Here is a 20,334-nt window from a genome sequence, read left to right on the forward strand (position 1 = left end):
ATTTTTCATAGAGTAACAAAAATTTACCTTTTCCATTTTTAGCTTTTGGAAGAGTGCTCAACACCGTAGTAATTCTCAACAAAATAAAATTGAAAATCAAAAATATCTTGCCGATGTGAAAAATGTCAGTGGAGTAAATCTATATTAACTAAAAGCAAGTGCAAAAGCATATAAAAAGAGAACTCTACACTAAAAACCTAAAAGATTATTAGTAGAGTATGAAATATTTGGTATACTCTACACTAATAATCTTTTAGGTTTTTAGTGTAGAGTTCTCTTTTTATATGCTTTTGCACTTGCTTTTAGTTAATATATATATATATATATATATATATATATATATATATATATATATATATATATATATATATATATATCTATAGTACCTCTCGATACTGATACAAATGTAAAAGTCAGATAACGGACTGTCTTTGTCTGACCGAACGGAGAGAGAATGTAGAGGTTATTTCTATTCGAGATAATACAATTGTCGGCATGAAAAGTATTGGCCTTTGCCGATTTAGCAATTGAACCTCACGAAACCCGAAAATAAAAGTTCACAAAAAGACGAAAAAGCATTGTGTTTCATAGAGTTAATAGAGTTCATAGAGTTTCAATTAATAACTCTATAAAACTCTCTCATGTTTCATAGAGTGTAAAAGGGTGTATGAACTATATAATAAGACCAAATCATTTATTGGCAGTTTTCAGTACTGGCAGTAAAAGTAGAAAAGGTTGCAAGCCAAGATGCAACCTGGCTTGTGTAAAATTGCTAACAAATTTCCCATAGTGTTACACAACTGAAACTAAGTTAAATGTTAAAATTAAATAAAACATACTCACTCAAACTCTTTTAATGTCAGCAGCAAATTAAAGAGCCAAGGGTAGATAATTCTGTTGATCAAATGATTAGTTGGTTTAAGCTGACTATTCAGTTACTAGCTTAAGTTACTAGCTTTAAGCAATAATTTTTGCTGAGCTACTTCAACCGTTCTCAAAGATATATATGGGACTTAAATTTTCCAACAAAAGTTGGCTAAAATTATCTATACTTTTCATAACAAAAAAAAATTGAAGTCCTTGTCTAGCTCTTTTATGTGTCTGCTGAGACGAGTATTAGACTTGACTGCACTTAGGGTAGTCACAACTGTGAGGAAGCAAAGAGGTTTGCTTCTGATGAAAATTCTCCAATCTTTTTGTTATCAGTTGAGGAGTAAGCATCTCTGTAAGAAAATTATCAAGTTGGATGCGGCAGGTATTAAATGCGATGCTCAGTATACTAGTTACATGAGTTGCTCATTATACTAGTTACATGAGTTGCTCATTATACTAGTTACATGAGTTGCTCATTATACTACTTACATGTGTTGCTCATTATACTAGTTACATGAGTTGCTCCTTACACATCGAAAAAGCGGTTAAAAAGTAGCTCCACAGGATAGTACATATTAGAGTACATATGTTCAGGAAGTGATTACACAGACTGGTATCCTAAAGTACATATGTTCAATAAGTGGCTATACAGGTTGGTGTACTAGAGTACATTTGTTCAGGAAGTGGCTACACAGACCCGTGTACTAAGGTACATGTTTTCAGGAAGTGACTATACAGGTTGGTGTACTAGAGTACATTTGTTCAGGAAGTGGCTACACAGACCCGTGTACTAAGGTACAGGTTTTCAGGAAGTGACTATACAGGTTGGTGTACTAGAGTACATTTGTTCAGGAAGTGGCTACACAGACCTGTGTACTAAGGTACATGTTTTCAGGAAGTGACTATACAGGTTGGTGTACTAGAGTACATATGTTTTGGAAGTGGCTACACAGACTAGTGTACTAGAGTACATATGTTCAGGAAGTGGCTACACAGACTGGTGTACTAGAGTACATATGTTCAGAAAGTGGCTCTACAGACTGGTGTACTAGGGCACAAATGTTCAGGAAGTGGCTACACAGACTGGTGTACTAGGGTACATATGCTTAATAAGTGGCTACACAGACTGGTGTCCTAGAGTACTACATATGTTCATTAAGTGGCTATCCTTCATTAAGTGGCTAGTTCTAAACATTGGTACCCTAGTACACCGACTGGTGTACTAGGGTACCAATGTTTAGAAAAAGGTTATTTAGAATAAGCGTTCATGCTGATGTATACGACACAAAACCAGTATTATCGAGCAGTGCTTGCAGTAGGTCTATCTCGTAAAGTTTACGATTTAAAAATATCTCTGCTGTTCTGTTTTAGTTCATTAGTTGCTAAATTATTTTGCTGGTCAACGCGCAAAAATGATCAACACGCACTTTCTAAAACAGATTAAGTGCAAAAAGTATCCACAGAAGTACCTCATCACTACAGCATTAGCCAATGATGAACAGGAAAGCATTTCAAATAAACATAAACAAATGGCTGTAAGAACAGAAGTTCATACAAATCACATTGGTCTCCCCATCAGTACTTGTAGACAACCCTTTTGATGACTATTTGTCTCATTGAACATTAAGTAGTCTTTTTATTTAGATAAAGCAAATTTCTCAAACAGATAAATAATTTCTTCCAATATAAGATGTAAGTCATGGTCAGTAGAATTATTTGCCTGCTTCAAATTCGTTTAACTGACTTGAAGCCATACTCGTGATGAAAGTTTTATAACAAACTTGAACTCTATAAATAAACAAGTAATGTTTACACACCTTCCAGTTCTGAAGACATTGGCTTCTGCTATAGTTTCTGGCATTCTGTAGTTGTTAGTCTCAGGCAGAAGGAACGCCAAAAAACCTCCAATTACCATGGTGATACCAAATATCAGAACACCGAGATTAGATCCAAATATGGTATCCACTTGGTTTGACTGTCATCAAGACAAACTTCAAGTTAATATCAAGTATTCATGCGTAAGTAGCAAATATGTCATATATGTGGTAGTATAAACAAGGATTGATGAAGATAAAGGTGCTCAAAGTAGGTATTGCCATGGTAAACTATCCACAATAGGTATATGCGTGGTAAATCTTATGCCGTAAGTATAGCAATGATAAATCTATGCAGCATGTAGCCCTGGTAAACGTTATACAGTAAGAATGGCCATAAGAAACCTTAGGCAGTAACATAGCAATGGTAAACTTTATGCGGTAGGTTTGGCCATGGGAAGCCTCAAGGTACGACTACACGTGCCAATTTCTCCGTTGGTTCAGACCGAGATCAAAAAATGAACGAAAAACACAGAATTATTCGGCCAAAGTTCACAGAATGGTCAGAGCTGGTCATGCACACCGAAATCGTCGACGAAACGCTTTTAATTGGCTAAATAAATTATTAGCGAGCATGATTGTATCAGCTTTCGCAATTGGTATAGTCCAAGACACGTATAATGGCGCACAATAAAAGTATGAGTGCAATTCAACATAGTACATATGATGCAACTGCCTAAATTGCGCTATTGTTGGTTTTTTATTGTTCAAACATTATGGTTACAAATAGTTTTTTCTTTGATAATAACAATTTTTTTCTTAGCAGCAAAAGTTCCATTGTAAAAAGCGTAGCCATCTTTAGTGCAATCAAGTCGTTTGCATGGTATATTTACAATAGCGAATTGTGTTAGTATTTTTCTTGCGTGCCGCGTTCTGTGCCTCCGACTATATAAATTGCAAAAGCTGATAAAATCATGCTCGCTAATAACTTGTTTGGCCAACTAAAAGCATTTCGTTGACAATTTCGGTGTGTATGCACAGATCTGACAATTCTGTGAATTCCAACCAAATAATTCTGTGTTTTTCATTCATTCTGTGATTTCGGTCAGAACCAATGAAAATATCAGCACGTGTGGCCGTACCTTTAGGGAGTAGGTCCATGGATGTTAAACCACATGTGTTTATAAAGTTGATCGTCGGTAGATATATTTATTTCAATGTAGCATAGTGCTATTAAAATTGTATTTCAATTACAAAAGAATGTTTACACTGAAATAGTTTGTTCGAGTTTATTCTGATTGTAGTTATAAATCTGGTCTGTTAGTTTTAAATATTATAGACACTCTGATGCTCAGTAGATGAACAAGTAGTATTTGATCTCTTACAATAAGCTACATTTAGTTATCACGCTTAAGAAGTCAGTCTAATAATTGCAAGCCTAATAATTGCAGCATTTCTAAGCATTTAAAAACTTAGAAAATCATTAAATTTTTATTTAAAATGTTTGCTATAATAAAATAGAGATAATAAAATATTGAAAGTTTTGTCATAAAGCTAATTAAAAGTACAGTGAACAGATTATTTCAATTTCTCTATTTAGACTCTGATAAATCTTTGCCACGCTTCCAATAGAAATATAAAGCAGGCAGCAATAGAAATGTCAAGTTTCATCGCTGTAAGCAAGACAGCGTTAGAAAAGTGAAATATTTATCTACAAGATTCTAGCCATACACTAGATGTTTCATTGTATCTATGTCATGTATATATCTATGTCTATGTCAAGTATATATTGTATATATGTCATGTATATGTCTATGTCGTGTATATATTGTATATATGTCATGTATATATCTATGTCTATTTCATATATATATTACCAAATCTGCAATGATTGGAGCAAGGATGCTACCAATTCTAGCCAAAAGCGAGCAGAGTCCAACGAGAGAACTTCTCAGGGTAGTCGGGAACACCTCGCTACTCCAGAAATAGTCAAAAAGAAAAACGCAAGCTATACCCGCCTTACCAATCATGTAGACAAGAATCATCAGAGACCCATATTCTGGTAAAATACAAAAAGCAAATAATGATTAAAAGTACTGCACACTAAAACTCTAGTAAAAGTCTGGAACTATAGTAATATAAATCACATGCATTGTAGTTCCTGTTGCTAACATCTTTCTCAAGTACTTGTGATTTTCTTCAGGATTGTAACAGCTTACCATCAATTCTTCAGCTTTTTAGCAAACGCTGACAGTTTTCAGCGGCCTATTCAATGCTAGCTATTACCAACACCACTACCTTTTTATTGAACATCTCTCGACCTCCATCATGTACCTACTTTTCTTTTATAAGTTTTGGAGCCCTTTACCAACCGCGCTAGACTTTTATTTGCTACTCCTAGTCAGTTCTCTATCACTTATAGTGAGTTATCAAATATCTCTATTTTAGTTTTCCTCCAATATTCCTCCTTTCACTCGCTATTATCATAAAACCTGCATTTGATCTTCACTCCTATTTGACCGCCACTGTTATTTGACTGCTACTATAGGAGGATTGAAAAGTTGAACTCCACCTTTATTTGACCGTCATTGGTATTTAACCACCACCTTAGTAGGAGAGTTAAAAAATATAGCACCATACTTTCATTGAACGCCATCTCTGTTTGACCACCAGTTTGACATTCTTTGATCTTTAAAAACCCATAATAGCAAGTGATAAGTACAAAAGTGTCCACAAAATTCAACTATTAATGACTTGGTTACATCAATAACAACCAATTCCTTTGTTGTTTTTATTTGTATCGAAGACCCGTTTCCAACTCCAAAACTTTTCGGTTTCTTTATTAAAACTTTGAAAGCAACTCCATAAAAATAATTAACAGTTGTGTCAAGCTGATGGTAGTTCCCTGTTTAATACGGTCTTGATACTTTTAAGTATGGGAAAAACTACTTAGCAATCGCAATGGAATCTGAACTATTATATTTTGAGACTAAACCTTCTGTTTAGCAATCATGTGCAAGATTACACATGGTTTTTCTTTTTTACGCAAAAAGTGTGTTCTAAATAGCAAAGTGAAAAAGTTTTGCTCTACTAAAAAAATGTTTGGACGCTGCATAATATCGCTTAACTCAGCAGTGTAGAAAAGAAGTTAAGGTCAGAAGTCATTGCGCGAGGTGTTGAAAAACCCGGAGAAGATGAACTTGTTTTGAAAGTGTTAACTTTTGTTTGTGCACGTTTTATAAATATGGTTTGTTTATGTATTTTGTTGTTTTTAAAATAAATATTTGCAGTATTTGATAGTTTATTATTATAAAACTTATAATTTTGCGGATTTATAGCACATTATTTAATAGCATCATTGCATTTATCTAAAATCGGCTTACAATAGATCGATGACCATAACTCTTTTTCTATTGCATATAAAAAGCTAGTTTTGTCTGCAAAATGTAGCAAACATTTCAATGAAATGCAATAAGCTTTTATGCAACATTGTTAAATATAGTTATAAAATAATAAAAAATTATTTCAAATTCAGAATGAAATGAAAAATTGAAAGATCCAAAAAATTGCTACACAGGCTATAAGATCTTATGAGATAATAAAGATTCCATCGTAATTTCTAGGCAGCATTTCCCATACTTTAAACAAGAAACTACTAGTAGGGTGATACAATTATTAATTATTTCTACGGTGTTGCTTTCATAGTTTTAACGAAAAAACCATAAAGCTTTTGAGTTAGAAGCAAGATTGTGGTGCGAGTAGGAACAATAAAAAAAGTTGTTCAGTGCTTGAGCAGAGAGCTTACACGCATTTAAATTATTGTAACTTACTGTTAGAATCTAAATGCATTCCCATGAATGTTGAAGCAAGCAGTGATGCGCCTCCGATGAAAAGAGAGCCGATGACCAAGGCTTTTCTTCCAAGCTTTTTAGAGAGGAGAGTCATTGGTACAGTAGCAAGCTCAGCTGATCCAGCTATCAGGTTGTTGATGTAGACATTGCCGAGCAAGTTGGTAACATTGAACCCTAGTCCATAAAATCCTAGACCCGCCACAAACCTGAAGAAGAGCAAAATCTTATTTTAGGGACTTTTTAAATCGTGTAAGAGTTGGGGGTGATCATGTTCAAGTTAGTGGAAGCAACAAACTGCTAAGTTTCACATACATGTAGTTCTACAGCTCTCAATAATGTTTTAGAGAATTTTATTTTTTCTATAAAGTATATATATATATATGTATATATATATATATATATATATATATATATATATATATATATATATACTCATGCTACAGACAGTGCTGTTTCAGCTATCTAAGCCTAATCAGTGCAGCTCATGATATATGCAGCTCTATATATATATATATATATACATATAGATATATACATATAGATATATACATATATATATACATATATATATATGTATATATATGTATATATATATATACATATATATATATATATACATATATATATATATGTATATGTGTGGTGTGGTATATATATATGTATATATATACATATATATATAAATATATATGTATAAGTATATATATATATATATATATGTGGTGTGGTGTGGTGTGGTGTGGTGTGGTGTGGTGTGGTGTGCGTGCGTGCGTGTGTGTGCGCGTGAGGTGTGTGCGGGGGTGTGCGTGTTTGTGCATGCGTTTGTGTGCGTTCGTGTGCGTGCGCGCGCTTGTGTAGGCACTTGTGTGCGCGCTTGTGTGCGGGGGTGTGCGTGTTTGTGCATGCGTTTGTGTGCGTTCGTGTGCATGCGTGCGCTTATGTAGGCACTTGTGTGCGCGCTTGTGTGCGCGTGTGTCTTACCAATGCATAATTCAAATATTTGGAAACTTGAGGCATAGCTAAAACCGAATGTTGAAAACACTCCGTAGTTCTGATGCTGCACATTTACTCAAGATTAAAAACAGCTTATGAACAGTGGCAGGTGATGTAGTTACCATTGGCTGACATCGGAAATGATAGCTTAACATAGTGGTTAGCTTGCCTATCGGCAGCTCTAGAGATTGTGAGTTACAATGCAGTACAATGCGGCAATAATTATGGCTATAATAACTGGACAAGCAACCGACAGATGACAGATACTGAGATTGATGTATATACCGTAAAACCTGTAATCGAACGCCATGGCGATCTATTTTTTAGCCTTTCCTTTATAGTGGGCAGTCAATTGGAGGCAACCTTCAAAACGATGCTGGCGGTCTATTTTTCAAATGGCTCGTCAGAATTTTCGGAAGATAAATTCAGCCTTATTACGGGCGAAGCGAATGTCGACCATATTTTGTCCTCTTTTTTTCGGTGGACCGATATTAAACATTTTGGATGCAATAAATCTACTACTTCACCTCTAGTTGTCAAATATCTCTTAATAAATGTGCATCAAAAACCAAAAAATATCTCTACCAGTGGATATCTATTGCTTGCAATTGACCTGCAAAGATATTACAGCCTGTGTCCTTCTTTGGAATATGTTGGCATTTTTAATTTTTATTTCATTCTAAATTTGAAAGCATATTTTTATTTTTTATTTATATTTAACATTGTTGAATAAAAGCTTATTGCACTCATGTGTATTTTTGCAACAGTCTGCAGCTGAAACTAGCTTTTTATGTGCATTAGAAGTGGAGTTATGAGCACCGATTCATTGTAAACTGTGTTGAGATAGCCGCAAGGATGCTATTAAATAACATGCTATAAATCTGCATATTTATAAAGTGTACAGCAATAATATATCAAATGTTACAAATATATATTGATGAACAAGTGACATAAATGAACCCTACTTATATTACATGCAGAAAACAAAAATTAGCGTTTTGAAACGAAAATATTTGCATCATTTGCTCAGATAACTGCGTTCTGATTGTTGCTTTCGATGGAACCAACATCCTTTAGTTGTCCAATACCTTCAAAAATATCATTTAGCCTCAACTCTTCTTCTGCACTGCTAAACTAGTCAATATTAGCGTCTAAACAGTTTTTCGGCCAGAGCAAAACTTGCACGCATTGCATTTAGCACTAATGCATTGAGTAAAAGTTTTGCTCACAATAAATGTAACCTTTGCTTCAAAACTTGCGAACCGGGTTTTATATGCATGTCCTTCGGAGTATTAAGACTGAGTTAAACAAGGAGCTACCATTAGCCTGAGACAGTTAGTAGTTATTTCTATGGCATTACTTTCAAAGTTCCATCTACCATCGTAAATTTAAACAATTTTTTCTACTTTTCATATCGTTACTTCAATGTAGGTGGACCCCGTTAAACAAAGAACCACTATTAGCATGAGACAGTAATTATTTCTATAGCGTTGCTCTAAAAACTAATTTACCAACACAAGCTTAAGCAGTTTTTTATATACGTATGTAGGCAAATTCAAAGTGGAAAGACCGCATTAGACAGAGAGCTACCACTAGCCTGAGACCGTATTGATTAGTTCTATGGTGTTGCATTCAGAATTTTAACAAAAAAAAGCAACAAGTTTGGAATTGGACAAGAGAATTACTTGTTATTGGTATATACGATTCATTATTAATACGATTTTGTGGACACTATTTTCTACTGATCAGTTGATATTATGGGCCCGTAAAGATCAAGTAATATCAAAGTGGCAGTCAAATGGAGGTGGCATTCAATTCGAAAGTGGCGGACGGTCTATTTTTCAAACTTTCTCTCAGGGTGGCGGTCAATTGGAGGTGGCGTTCAAATAGAGGTGTTGTTCAATTAGAGGTCTTGCGGTAGATTAAGATTATTATATACTTTGCCAATTTTTTAAGATGGTTGGTCCCGCAGTAGGTATATCAATCACCAAAATTTTATACAAAGTGTAATATCTAATGAATTTGATTGTTGGACATGATGTTCATTATGTGAAAAAGGAAATACAAATCATCTAAAACTTCATATTATGAGAAAAGTGTTTTGTGCAGTTCAAATAAATTTTGAGAAAATAAAACAAATGTGAAGGTGCTTAAAGATGAAATAATTGGCAAGTAATAACTAGATAACGGTTAGTTTTCCTACCGTGATTACAATGAAAAAGGATTTGGTTTTGGTACAACTAATAGGAACTGAGAAAACAAAATTAGAATCATGAAGGGGTTATTTTTAGAGGTTGTTTAGAGTATTTAAACATAAATGTTATTTATGTTACAATAATGTTTTAATAACCAATGTATTTTTTGCTTTTGGCGTAGATTTATTTTGCAACATTAAAAATTAGCAAGTGTTATTATGCCATAGACTTGCAAGTAGATTGTGTGGTCTAATGGATCGTATGTCTGTCTATAGAGCTAGAGGTTCTGAGTTCAAATCCAGTGCAAAGCACATTTGTCATTTTTAAAACTTTTGCTAAAACTTGATACACCAACAACACTAAGGTTTATGTACTGTAATATGTATAGATGTATGTAACTAACATATAGTCAGCCTATTATTGAATTGAAACACTTCAGTAAAAATATTTTTACAATATCTGATTTTAAATTACGGCAGATTTGATGTTCAAAAATTATTCCACTCATGTTCATGAAATCTTCAGCAAATTTTTAATTCTACCAACTCATTTGTGTCATACAAACTAAAAGACTGGATAGTATGTGACTTTTACTGTTGCCTACGATGCAAAGAAAAATTGTAATAATTATTAATATAAAACCTTTTTCGCCATTCACAAGGCAAACGGAGAGCTTAAACAAGAAAATAACTTACTTTTTAAGCTAGCAAATGTTCAGTATAGATACAACCAGCCATATTAATTTATGTTTATGCTGCGACAAGCCGGAGCATTACACTAGCTACATTTACAGCTGTTATAAAATATAATAGGCATAGTAGACTCATATATTGAATTTAGGTGCAAGCTGAACTGATGTGCACGATTGGATGAATAAAAAAGATTATGAAGTCTCTTGTAATCTGGTAAAATATTGCATGGCAGTATAGTAGAATTGCAAGTGGTTGTTGTCCTTAAAAATACAATGCGCAATTTTGCTTCTAAAAATGAAAAATAACTTGTTTAGTCTGTAAATACTGTTTTTCAGTTTAATAGAAAACTGTGAGGCTTGAAGACATACCCTTACAAACTGAAAAGATAGGAATGGTGCTCGACAGGGATTTAAATACAAACAAAGCATAGTCACGCATTGGCTAATGTTTTTTGTAAAAATGGCTCTATGACAGTGCCTTTTTGTTTACCTAACCTTATCAAAGTTCAAGAGTGGCATATACTAAACTAGAGTGCTGGCCGGTAAACTTAGTCGTTTTTATAGCAACAGCAATGACAGTTTTTAGTTTAACATTGTGATGTTGCAACGCTGTGGTGTTCAAAAGAAACCCTAATAAAGTACACAGTATGTACACATAGAACAAAGTAAACATAGAGCAAACTAACCAGAGATATAGGAAAACATAGAGCAAACTAACCAGAGATATAGGAAAACATAGAGCAAACTAACCAGAGATATATAGGAAAACAGAGCAAACTAACCAGAGATATAGGAAAACATAGAGCAAACTAACCAGAGATATAGGAAAACATAGAGCAAACTAACCAGAGATATAGGAAAACTGCAAATCTTTTTAGAAGAACGGGAGCGTGAATTATTTCTGAGAGCTTTTCGGTTGCAGCAGATTCTTCATCCTCTTTCAATTGCTCGATGAGGTCGTGTGGCAAAGTTTTTCCATTCATTTTTGCAATGCTTGAAAACAGTCTCTCTGCCTCTTCATGTTGTCCCTTCGTCACCAGAAAGTGAGGAGTTTCTTTCACAAAGCTACCAAATAGTATTATAGTAAGATTAGATACCATTGGTTGTTTTAGCCATTGATCATGGATGTTATTAGTTTTATTGATCTATGATACTGTTGGTATTTGGTACCAATGGTAGTTGGTACCATTACCTGTTGATACAACAAAGACAATTGGTCATTGAAATGACCAATTATTGGTCATTTCAATGACCGATTGTCTTTGATGCTATTGATCTTTGGTATCATTGGTTGTCAATACCAGTGGTCGCTGACATTAGTTTGTGATACCATTGGTCATTGACACTATTGGTCTTTGATACAACTGTTTCTTCATTTTCTGTTAGTGATGTTGAACCGAGTATGCAAAATGCTGAGTTAGATGGGATGACATTTCAAAAGCTTAAAGGATTGGTTTCAAAAGATTTACCACAGCCTATATAAAACACAAGTCAAAAGAATGATACAACTATGAAAGCATATGGTACAAACGTGTCAAGGCCAAACAAACTATATAGCAATTTTCAAATAAACATGTATATTCAGGATCACTTAAGCAAAAGAGTTTCTCTGATAACATGACTAGCTAATCAAGTCCTAACTCTTTAAAGACTAGTCCTGTATATATACTATATACAAGCAGGTATCCTGACCTTAGACTCGTTTAATTACTTTTGATCAGCTGCGAAAGCACTTAGAACACCACAATTCTCTTTAAACTAAATATCATTTTGATGCTTGAATTTTGTAGAAAACTGTAAAAGGTGTAGGAATAGTTCTTTTGAATTTACAGTAAATAGGTCTCATTTAATGCTCTCAAAAGTGAGTTAATCATAGAGGTAACTATATAAACGTCTTCTTTGCAGTATACCAATTCTGATAGATGCATATGTTTTTTTGTGAATAGAAAATCAACTAGTTTTATTGTCAGAATCCTTTTGCTGACAATTCCAGCAAAAAGGTATTTCAGCTTTGTCTAATTCTGAGCTTTAATTACCAGGAACTTCATTGATCAGTGTCAATTAGATCAATCAGTGTTTTATTACAAACTAACATCGTGTCAGCAGACGTTTTCTTTTTTTTAATCAGTTTGATGTGTCCGGAGTAGTTTGACAATATCCTAAAAATTGGTAGTCTAATTGACTTGAAATTTTGGACTTATGCTTGAAACACAAACAAAAAACATTCAAATTGTTGTAACTTTACCTAAATTTTGTAGTAAACAAAACAAAACTGTGCAGCCAAGTTTTTTCGGGGGTTGATCAGATCAGATAAAAAACACTCCGAATTATTTTGAGCGCAAGCTTCAGTGTTAGTCATTCCTACTGCTTCATAAAGCAATACCTGCAGGCTCTGACAATTTTTGCTTATCCTAACAGACAGGCTGATTTTAGTGATGGCATTTTTTTCAATTAGTTGGATGTTTTTATTGTGGTTATGTGTGACAGTCTAATTTAACTAAGGGTTCTTAACTGCAAAACTGTGTGTTTTTAGATACTGGCACTAAACAGCCTCTTTGTGATTCATCTAAATTTACAAACATAGCTGTTTAGGCAAGCAGATAGCATAAACAGAGTGCTCCGAAGTTGCCCAAATAAAATATATAAGAATAGCTATATGTATAATTTCATTTCGTGTACATCTTATACTTACAAGATCATTGCGATGCCACCGATAAGGCCTGGAATAGATGTCGCTAGCTGCAAGTAGTTCCAGTCTTGAAGGTAATAAGCAAAGAGTGATAGAAACATTGTGCCGCCAGGCCAAAATAGAGACCTGAAGGCTATAGCATAAGTCCTGTGAGACGGACCCACAACTTCCATTGCTGTAAATACATCACAAGCACCTACTAACAAACTAAATAAGTAACAAAAACATATCATCATGCCCTTTAGCAGTAAGCTACTGTACTTACGATTGTTAACTAAATACTTGTAAATTCGGGTTGTTTGTAAGTGATAATCAAATATGGCGATAAAAGCTGTTTGATGAAGGCTATAAGAATAGATAAACTATAAACCAGAATTTTGCAATAAGCCACTCATAATAACTACTTTGAGGGCAAACGACTCCCTGCCATTTAAGCGACTGTTAGTAGATTTTAGCAATAATCTAGCATTAAGTAGTTTAATGTCACAGGCACAGCCGAACGCAAAAGCTGCTAGAAAACTAAAACTATAGCAACTTGTTTTGTTCTATATTTTCATTTCTTTTTCAAAAGTTAAAAGATTTTAACTGGAAATTAACTGCTATGTAAAGATTCATTAGATTCATGCCAACAGAATAAGGTCATGAGATAAAAAAATTGATAATAAATATTTAAAATAGTTATTCACCGTACCAATAGATGTTAATATAAACATTTTAATGCTATGCTTTGTTGTTAAAACACTACCTTTCCATTTATAATGTAATTACAGCACATTTTGAACCATGTTATCAAACAGCTTTGCTAAATAAGGACAATTACTTATCAGGCAACAAGCTACTAACATGCCACAATTCATAACTGACTAACATGCCACAATTCATAACTGACTAACATGCCACAATTCATAACTGACTAACATGCCACAATTCATAACTGACTAACATGCCACAATTCATAACTGACTAACATGCCACAATTCATAACTGACTAACATGCCACAATTCATAACTGACTAACATGCCACAATTCATAACTGACTAACATGCCACAATTCGTAACTGACTAACATGTCAAACTTACTGATAATATGTGCAGCCAAAACTGCTCCGGTGTAACACGCGGCTATGATGAATCTCAATGCAGCAAACATATAGATGTTCACCGAGAAAGAAGTGACAATTCCCACAACAGAGCCAACCATAACCGAGCCTACCAGGGCTGTTTTACGTCCAAACCTGTGCAGCTCAAAAAACAGCAGACACTTACAGACATGTGATAAACATATTTTTGTATAGTAACAACTTTTATATACTTTTATAAACCTCTTGGTAAATAATTTAATTATCTATTTAATTAATAGCTTTGTTTGAAATCACAAATACATGGATAGGAGAAAGGCAAATACAGACAACTCTCATTTTTCCAGACTAATACAGACTGCAGCATGTCTGTACATTGAAAAGTTCCGACATTGAAAATTGAGGAGTGTACAGTACTTTGCATTAATCAGTCTATATTCTTTTGCGTACATACTCCTAGGCTACTGTACAATATGGTTCAATATGCGTATACATTATACATGAGAGAGTGAAATATGGTTATACTTGTAATATGATACATTGTAATATTAATAGCAGCAATAATAACAGATGTAATGTACAGTACAACACTTTGCAAGAAACTCATGAGCAATTGTCGTTTGTCGGTAGAGCCACCTATTGGTCAAGTCATCACTTTTTGGAATTTCTAATAGCCTCTTAGAGACAAAAGTTTCGTCAAAAGTTGTTGAAACAGCTTCAAATTTCATACATTGAGAAGAATGCAAGATTGATCCATTATACCTGCAATGGATCAATCTTGCATCTACAATAAATTTAGAGTGAACCTACGCAAACACTGTTTTAGATCTAAGCGTATATCGTATCATAATCACATTTTCACCAAATAATATGATTTTTATGATTTTAAATTTTTATTTTATTTATGTATTTTTCAGTCAGCATCAGTTTTTTATAAGCATATTTACAAACATTTTTATTTCTCTTACTGAGAGAAATACACACACTTACTTTTGTTTGTTTATAATCGCCTTTTTTATAATCAATGGTATAATGGATTGCAGTAACATTATACCATTATTTCTATAATCATATAATAGGAACTTAAACTGAGCAAAAAAGGTCTTTTTAATATATGGTATTTACCATTACCAAGTAAATCACTAATTTTATGTATAAAAAAGATTATTTTTGGAATTTTGCCGTGGTACAAAAAACTAAATGCCATAAGGCATGTTGTAATCAAAGAATTAGTCTAAACTATTTTAGCAAATTTTACACTTATCACTATGGTTATGAAAATTACGTGCCAACCCTGTTATTTTAATTAACTTTCAAAGTCAATTTATTTGCCAGTTTCTATATATAGAGCCCAAGTCTTTTACATCCTGACTAGAAAGCTCAAAGGCTCTGATTTAATTGTGGTGCAAAGTTTAATTTACATGTAGCTGTAAAAAACTTCTGATCATAGGAAGAAGCACTCACTGTTGTTTTTTTAACATCCTTAGCTTTTCAGTGAAAGAGTTTGCAAGCATTTTTCTTTCCAAATTTGCTGAACTTGTCTCAAATTTAATTTAAGTTTAACACTTTATCACTCCAACCACACTCTGTTACAAGAAAACATGAAAAGTTTTACCAACCCAAAAGCTTTTGATTCTCTTTCATAAGTTTTTTAACCTGTCTAAAATGTAATCGAAGTTAAAAATTTTGTCACTCCATCCACGATCTGCTACAAGATTTAAAATTTTCACGAAACCAAAAGCTTTTGTATAATAGCTCCTTTAGGTTGATATTTACAAACTGCTCTCACAGTAATGTAGATTAACACAAACAATGAGCCCTTAGGTCATAACAGACTTAAGGCTGGTTTCACTACAATGCCATATGTTGGATTTGTCCTCTCAATGATCATTCGACAAATATGTGCATCATAAACCAATAGCATCGACAAAGCAACATAGATATGTCGGAAAAGATTGCAGCCGGCAAACTTTTCTGATAGTTGGCCAAACATCCGTGAGAGCCTGTGCAATGTGCTCTAGTCTCTGGCGATGGTAATTGATTGTCTCGCATTGCGTAATCTATATTTCGTTTTGTGACAGTTTCTGCAGGACTAGTATTCTATCTTTTCCAGGACCGCATCGTAAAACAACTACACCACGCCACAAACTATTTGCTGTTGCAAAGGCTGATAGGCTTGTGATGTGAAAATTTTTTATCACAGACGATCACTGAAGTATTGTGGGAATTACACTTACATACGGTGTTTTTGAATGTGAATGAGCTTCTAGTAGCATTTGAAAAGGCGCTTGCTATTATTTGTCAATATTCTCACCTGTCACTAATGACGCCTACAACAACAGCTCCTGCTATCTGACCGACAGTGAATATCACTTTGACTGTTGTACCAATGTATGCTGTAGAGCACAACATCCCAAACTAAAACAATTATAATGTAAAGGATTATTACGAATCAGAACATGACGGAACTTTGCTATTTAGATTTAACCAGCTCATTGTCAAGGTTAAATAAGTACCATAGATCTGCTCCATTCACAAGATGAGGAAAAAGACTTACTTGCATGTTCAGAGACGTTCCCCAGTATTCCATGCTGTCAAATACATACTGAGTGCACTCCCTCGTCTGGTTAGTATGATTACTAGTGTATATATGACAAGTGTCCAGTTCTCCATTTTTCATAGGTATCCACTGATGTATGGACTCATTATGACGTTCATTTATCACCTGGTAGGTGTCTTCTGGCCAGTCAGGAAGAGAACATCTGCAAAAAAACAGAGGTAGCAGGTTAGTGCGAAAGTTAATTGTACAATAGAAGACAAATACATATATTTATATAAATAGATGGTTGTGTCATTTGAAATGCTTTTGTTTCTATCTATTTTGTCTTAAATTTAACTCTAGTCGAGATTATAGGCTGAAGCTATGCTTTTTTTACTTTTTACTGTTTAAAGTGTTTTCAGATAGAAAACACTAAAAACTTTTCCAATGCATGTTCAACAAAGCTATATACTACCCTCTTTGTAGGAAATCTTAAAATTAATAGCTTTTTACTGACGAAGTTATGCTAAATTTAAAAGATATAATCGGTTTTTATTTTAAAGCGTTATACCAACTACTTTTTGTTGTTACAAGTACAACTGTACTTTCCTTTGTTGCTTAGGCAATAGAAAGAACAGTTGTATTTGTAAATATAGAATAGATAGCATTTGCTGCATTGCAAAATATATTTCAAGTTCGTCTGCTCAGTAGGCCATACAAAGAGGCGGCTTAATAAAAAAAATATTAACATATTTCTGATTCAACAATAAAACAGTATTACATAACTTAAGGAAAACTTCAAGAAATCTCTTAGTGGCTTATAAGTAAACTTACACGGTTGAAGCGATGCAAGTGAAAATAATATCAATATAAATCTGTGACAGCGAGCTTCAACTTGCTGCAGTTGTTTTCTTTTCTCAACTTACCCAGTTCAGAGATATAATAGTTTGAATGGGATCTTTTCTTGTACACTCAGATTTAAGAGGAACCAAGATTATGATATCTATAATTCATTTTGATAAAGAGACTGACAAAGACACGTAACAGCAATGAACGCAATAGCGGATACCACTAACACGAGACAGGCAGCCGTGCAACCAGTGAACTCATTTTAACATATATTAAACTTTTGTGCAATTTCATATTTAAGTGTACAACTCTAATTAGAACTTTGGCTAGCAGTATTTTATAGAATGGTTCAGTTGGTCACCATTCAAGCTGACAACATGGCCTGTGCATTTCGGGGCACAAAAGTGGTTTAAGTCCAGATAAGATGTCCTTCCTAACATTCGTTGTGAACATCGAACTAGTGACGTGCCACTTTGCAGTCCATAGTTCATTGCACGGCAGCTGCTGTAAAGGATCTCTGTGACCCTTAACTGTTCCACAAGGAACCACACCACTTTGAGTACATAAGGCAATATATATTTTTTTTTTCACAAATGTATAATAAATACAGTAGAGTGCACCTACAGTCAACTGCATGGAATGAGTTCTCCCATGCTCTGTCAACCTCTGCTTGATAAGCTTTATTTACTGTAAACGTTGGCAAGCTCCGCCCCTTTGCCCGGAAAGGCTGACTTATTTAAGGTTGCCTGTTATGAAAGGCAACATGTTGCCTGTTAGAAAGGTAACATCATTTAACTGTTCAAATATGACATGTAACTTGCGCATGTGGGAAAAGTTTTACATCATCCGAATGCAGGAGTTGGCTACATTGAACTGACGAAACGAACTGTCATCTACATGCAGACATGTAGACAAATTTTTGTTATACAACCACAAGACATAAGCTGTAGTAAGACCATGGACTCTATGTATTCAAACATTTTAATCTGTTAGCTACTTCACCTCCATTATATAAACAACTGTAGTTGATTGACATATTTTATCTGATGATTGCGCCTTCAGAGCATGAAACTATTAGTAATAAAAGTGTTTTAACCATAAGTTTTAAACTTTTCGTTTCTGTATATATATACATATATATGTATATATATATATATTTATTTATATATATATGTATATATATTTATTCATATATATATTTATATATATTTATTTATATATATATGTTTATATATATTTATATATATATATATATATTTATATATATATATTTATTTATATATATTTATTTATATAGATATTTATATATATTTATATATATTTATATATATTCATTTATATATATTTATATATATATTCATTTATATATATTTATATATATTTATTTATATATATTTATATATATATATATTCTCGGTCCTGAGCGCGACTATCGTCCGCCCACAACACTGCTACTTCTTATTTATAAAAACCTAGCTATTGAAAATATTATTTAGCGGATTAGAATCTTCACCAAATAACTTCAACTCGAGTTTACTTTGACAACTGCTAGTTCAGAAAAACTGTGATAGTATTTATGGATGTTGGAACTTCAAAGATGTAATTTATTGACCTGCTGCAAATTTTAATTGTAATTTCATTTAAATCTTTATACTTATTTGCAACGTATAAACTACTTTTACTTTTCTTTTTTTTTAATTATTGTGGACGCCGGGCCGTGACTTTCTGTTAACGTATTATTCTTATAACTATTAATATATATTTTGCACATTATTTTTGTCGCTTTTATCATGCATCGTATCGTTAATAATTTGTTAGTTTATTATAACCATGCCAACGCGTTAGCGATTTTAATTATTTTTACTTTTATACGATTCCTACTCCATTCTATTATCTAAAGCAAGCAAAATGCATGTATATATAGGGAGCACTCGCAATGGGAGAGTAGAGCAGTAGTCGCAAGCTCTACTACAAATGTAATTTCCTCCAGAATAAAAACATATGACAAACCATACTCATTCTTTTAACTTTATGCAACATTTATTACAAGTTGAATTGTGCCTGACTAAATACTGGCCAAAATTCTTTACATAATCATTACATAACAAGAGAAATAAAATGATACATATATTTTGTTTTTGAATGGTGTGCAGTAGCATGTTGTAGCCAGTCATTTCAAAGCTTAACAGAATTGGTCTCCTTATGAGGATCCAACTGCTGATAGGTTGCCTATAAAAGCTACCATAAATAGTGGATAAGCTCATGCTTTTTGTAACATATTTTTGTGTGGGTGACTTGGTGATAATGGTCTTCACTTACCTGTGGTTAGGAGTTATCCCATGAAAGACTATTGCTAAAAATTGCAGAGCACCGGCGAAGTATGCGTAACCGGCAAAGGATGTCTGGATCCACTGATATTTTCCTAACGCACCAACTGTTTCTAACACGCCATCTATCTTTGATGACATCTTTGGTAGGTGCGTTAATGGCATGTAATGGAGCTAAAGGCATGGTTAGCCAGCAACTGGTCAATTTTTTTGGCCACGCCCACTTTGGCCAGCCACGCCCACTTTGCACATCCAAGGTCAGTAACTAGTAAAATAAGTATTTGCCCCAGCTAGCTTATCAGTAGATTCAGTCATATCTTCAGTTTTATGGGATTTGAGCTGTTTGTCTTATGATGCGATTATCTGCTTTTCAAATAAGATTAATAAACTTTGATACATAGTTTTGCATGACTAGGTGAATGCCCGGCAATTG

General features: G+C 33.7%; 1 protein-coding gene across 1 annotated transcript; it reads right to left on the bottom strand.

The window, feature by feature from the left end:
* Positions 1–1,141: 1,141 nt before the first annotated feature.
* LOC137400472 (organic cation transporter protein-like) lies at positions 1,142–20,042 on the bottom strand. Its single transcript, XM_068086796.1, has 10 exons — positions 19,894–20,042; positions 16,744–16,948; positions 16,501–16,604; positions 14,188–14,342; positions 13,110–13,281; positions 11,264–11,482; positions 6,518–6,744; positions 4,565–4,746; positions 2,691–2,848; positions 1,142–1,223 (listed from the first exon to the last, which is right to left on the bottom strand). Exons 1-10 carry the CDS (start codon positions 20,040–20,042, stop codon positions 1,142–1,144), a joined length of 1,653 nt encoding a protein of 550 aa, XP_067942897.1.
* Positions 20,043–20,334: the final 292 nt, after the last annotated feature.

Source organism: Watersipora subatra, chromosome 7 (genome assembly GCF_963576615.1).
Source record: "Watersipora subatra chromosome 7, tzWatSuba1.1, whole genome shotgun sequence".
NCBI classification, from domain to species: Eukaryota; Metazoa; Bryozoa; class Gymnolaemata; order Cheilostomatida; family Watersiporidae; genus Watersipora; species Watersipora subatra.